The 4442-nt window shown below is 43.9% G+C and overlaps 1 protein-coding gene across 17 annotated transcripts in view; it reads right to left on the minus strand.

Annotated features, from left to right (window-relative positions):
* Positions 1–4442, minus strand: part of celf2 (cugbp, Elav-like family member 2) — a 291608-nt gene that overhangs the window by 160895 nt on the left and 126271 nt on the right. For all 17 annotated transcript variants that reach the window (XM_017302941.1, XM_017302948.1, XM_008401604.2 and 14 more), the window contains one exon: positions 2857–2892. In XM_017302941.1, coding sequence (XP_017158430.1) covers positions 2857–2892 — 36 coding nt within the window. The remainder of the gene's footprint in view (positions 1–2856; positions 2893–4442) is intronic.

The following is a 4442-nucleotide window of genomic DNA, read 5'->3' on the forward strand; positions in this document are numbered from 1 at the left end:
GGTGTGTGTGTGTGTGTGTGTGTGTGTGTGTGTGTGTGTGTGTGTGTGTGTGTGTGTGGAGGTCATGTCAGAGCCAATGGAGGGTTTGCGGCTCATAATGACCGAAGCTGAAAGGCATCCGAGGAGCCGCGGCGGCTAATTATCAGCTGTGTGCCTTCAAAGAACATTATCAGGACAAAGACCTGCAATTAGACACTCTCACCCACACAATCCCCTCGCAGCCTTCATCACCCCCATTTCCGCCGTCAACTCTTCCTCCTCCCAAACTGTCTTCCTCTCCTCTCCACCCTCTTTCATTTGCTCCCTATGAGTCCCACGACCCTCTTTTCCTCCATTTTTTCATTTCCTGTCTCCCTTTTATTTATCCCCAACCTCCCAATTCCTGCCTCACTCCTCCTCCTCGCTCCTCTTCCTCCTGGCCCAAAACAGACACTTAAATAACAAGCCGGGTGTCAGTCAAACCGCCAGAGAGCTTCATTAGAGGAGGAGAGCACACAGGACCAAATTATACGCCCAGTTCTGCTGTGTGTGTGTGTGTGTGTGTGTGTGTGTGTGTGTGTGTGTGTGTGTGTGTGTGTGTGTGTGTGTGTGAGGCGATTGGACGGCGGCGGTGGAGACAGAGGAAGCGAACGCGCTGCAGAATGACGCAGCTGTGTGTCGGATTAGAGCTGTTTGTTTGTGTCTGACAGTTGCTGCCGCGCCCATTTTCTCCAATCAGGCAGAAAAACAAAAGCTGAATTATTCCCACATTCTCCTCCTCTTCTTCCACGTTCCGGTTTTAGCCGCATCCGGCCGGATCCGGGCTCGGTTCTGAGCCTCTGGACCCACTGGAGCGGATCCAGGTCCGAACTCATGAATATATGAGCTCAGAGTGAGAAAGATGAGGTAATTCTGCATAAAACAATGTGAAAACCAATATTTCTACTTTACTCCAATCAAACCGGATTTATTGAAGCCTAAATGTTGCCGTGCCAACGCTGCACTTTTTATTTCAACAATAAAAGAACTTTGGTTCCTTAGAAAAGCCAAGTGTTGAAATATTTACCACAAAAATATCACAACTGATGAAAAGATAATCAAATAACAGATAAAAAAATGATGCTTCACTTCCTGTAAACCTGAAAATAAAAAACTAGTTTTGAATAAAACACAGATTCTCCACCAGGGGGCGCAAAGCCAGAATTAAAAACTGAAACAGTTTCGCTACGTTTTTATAAAAACACTAAAACTTAACATTAAAACTCATTTTACAGTGTAAGGCCTGGAGTAGCACTGCCCCTCCCCCACCCGTTGCTGAGCACTGCCAGCCAGCTGGCTGAAACTCCCGTTTGGAAACATTCCCAATGCTGAAAATCCACATCAGTCATGACTAGAAATCAGCAATAAAAGCTACAAATATCAATGATTGCAGAATCTGCTTCACCTGGAATGACGTCGCTAAATGATTTAATTACAAATATATAATAGAAATATGACATAAATATTGTAGCTCATTACAAGCAGAACAAATTAATTTCAGCTCAACTTGAAGCAAAACTAAAGTTTTCCAGGTTTGACAAACAAAATCTGGAATATTTAAAAACAATATTTGGGGAAAATAATTTATCCACATTATAATATACAATATTATAATTACTAATGCTTACGTAAGTATATGTTTTAATTAGATTACACTGGAAATGTGAGTTTCTCCTGTTGCTGAGCACAGCCAGCCAGCTGGCTGAAACTCCAGATTTAACCGTCACTACAGATTTAACCCCAAAATAATCTACTAATGATCTTTAAGGATAAGTCTATTACAAATATCTCCAAACATAATTTTAAACTTTCTTTAACAAAAGAAAGAAGAAGGTTTATCAGCAGAAAAACAAACTAAATACAGGAAAACTGGAAACTGAAACATAAAACTGTGAGAACCTGAAATATTCCTCCTGGACCAGCAGGACATGAACTGTGGATCTGTGCAGAACATTTGGTCTGAGCATGAACCAGTTTCAAGATTTTACATTCAGGTTTTCATCATAAAGTCTCGTCTGAGTGCTAAAATATGAGTTTTGTTAAATCTTATGTCGGATAGCTTAAATGTGACAATAAAAATGCCTGAAAATGTCTAAAGACGCATGTTTTAATCACAGACACGTTTTTAAAAGTTAAATATTTCATGATAAAAGACGTTTTACCACAGAGAGCAAAGGTCACACCAACAGGAAACGATCCTGATTCTCTAACAAACTCTTGGATGACATCTGAATCCATCCTGCAGGAAAAGTTGCTGCCAACATTCAAACTGACCAAAATGCTTTTCTAAAAAACGTAGAAGCAAAACTTTGTGAATCTTTTAAGTCGTTAAAACTGCATATTCTTTAACTATTCCCCAAACAATCCAGACTCCTAAATGGATCTGCTCCTTTCTGCTCCATTTCCCTGCTGCAGACATCAGTTCATAAAGACTTAAAATGTCATAAGAGAGGAAATCCATCACAGCGCTCATCCCTCTGTTTGCTGGAGTTTGGAACAGGATCGACCAATCAGACGCCTCCGTTCGCCTCACTGGCGGCGCTCAGGAAGGATCCTCATCTGTCCCGTTAACGACGCCTCAGATGAGGAATAGGTGGAGCTATTTTTACTCGGGCCTTATTTAAAGCTCCCCTCTGGGGTCCGGCGCTGACGGCTTCGGTTTAATGACCCTGCGCCGCGTCACACCTCTCCAATTTCCTCCTCGCCTGTCCAGGAGTTCAACTCATCATTCTGTCCTTCCAGACCAACAAACCCGCAAACCGCCGCAGCTCTGATGCCGCCCTGCAGGATGCATGCGGCGCTGCATGCGGCGCAGGAAGAGGAGAAAAGTTTTCCTACCTTTGTATCGGTCCAGAGAGGTCGCCGGCGTCCTGCCTGCGAGACAAGACAGAGAAATGATTAGAGAAAACGTCTTGAAGAAAACCAGAAAACCAAAATCGGACAAATCAGTTTCATAACTTTCCCTTAAAAAAGTCCAAACCATTTAAATTTTTCTTCAAAATGATAATTATTGATAAAACATTTCGAAAATTTTGCATTCAGAACATCCAGGCTGTTGTTCCCTCCTTCAGTCCGGTCGACCCGGTTCTACTGGAACCAGAACATCTGCTCCTCCTCCAGCTGCTCTGAGTCAAACCAACCTGTTCCCCTCCTGATGGTCCGGTCGACCCGGTTCTACTGGAACCAGAACATCTGCTCCACCTGCAGCTGCTGTGAGTCAGACCAGCCTGTTCCCCTCCTGGCCTGTGGGGGCGCTGCAGCAAGAACCACTGAAGGAAACCACACAAAACCCTCTGAAGACACTGAGAGCAACTTCCTTCTTCTTTTAAGGCAGCTAAACGTTTCCTTGTGATGGATTTTTCTACAGCTGCTCTGCCGGTCAGCTGGCTGAAAGAAGACGTCAACATTTTCCTTCCTTACAGAAAAAACCCTCTAGATTCTCCAGGACTAAATACTGATATGAAATTCCAGACTGAATTGAACTCTGTGTAATGCAGGTTGTCGCATGGCTGACTGCAGATTTTGCAGCAGCAGATAGCCTGACTAACCACCAATCAGCTCATCAGGAACGTTAAATCAGCAAAACTTCAGAATATCAGCACTTCACCATCTAATACCAGCTGGTTATTCTACATTTCTGCTTTAGTTTGTCTATCAAAACAACAATAAATCTAGAAAATATTTGAACTTTAATAAAAATCGTTGCAGCAGCAGAAACAATAATTCCCTCATTCCAAAAACGATAAAACAGTTCAGCCTCAGTTTGACTTTCAGCTACTTTAAATCAAAAAGGAAACAGTTGGCTGCTGATGAAGGTGGAAACCACATAGGATACTGGGAAACACACACACACACACACACCGGGCGATCTAAATGGTAAATTGGTCGTGTGTGTCCTTGGGAACAGTTCTTCCTTCCTCTGGGTTTTCTCCAGAATTCCCTGCTGTTCCCTCTTTCTCCCTCCTTCTTTTCCTTTCAGCCCTTCTTCCAATTCTCTGTTCCTCTTCCACTGCATGTAAATAAATTGGTCCCCAGGCCCACCACTACACAACATGTGTGTGTGTGTGTGTGTGTGAAAGCAGACACACACACACACAACCCTCGCAATCTCAGAGCAGCCCCTAATTAGCCAGAGTTTTTATGTCACAGAGGTAAATAAAGTAAAGAATGAGTTGGAGCGCTGAGGCGGGGTGGAAGGTGATGGGGGCGAACGGGTGGACTGGGGGGGAAAGTGCAAGTGAGTATTATGATGATGAAATGCGGTGAAAAAACTCGCAGCTCCTCCTCAACACGGCGGCCAATCACCGGCAGCGCCGCTCTTTGCATTTCAAAGACGCACTCTTGTCTGTTTCATCTCCCCAAAAACCAGCAGAGACGATTGTCCTGTTATCCTGCAACACGCACACGCACACACGCACACACAC

This window comes from Poecilia reticulata, unplaced genomic scaffold, assembly GCF_000633615.1.
Source record: "Poecilia reticulata strain Guanapo unplaced genomic scaffold, Guppy_female_1.0+MT scaffold_125, whole genome shotgun sequence".
NCBI classification, from domain to species: domain Eukaryota; kingdom Metazoa; phylum Chordata; class Actinopteri; order Cyprinodontiformes; family Poeciliidae; genus Poecilia; species Poecilia reticulata.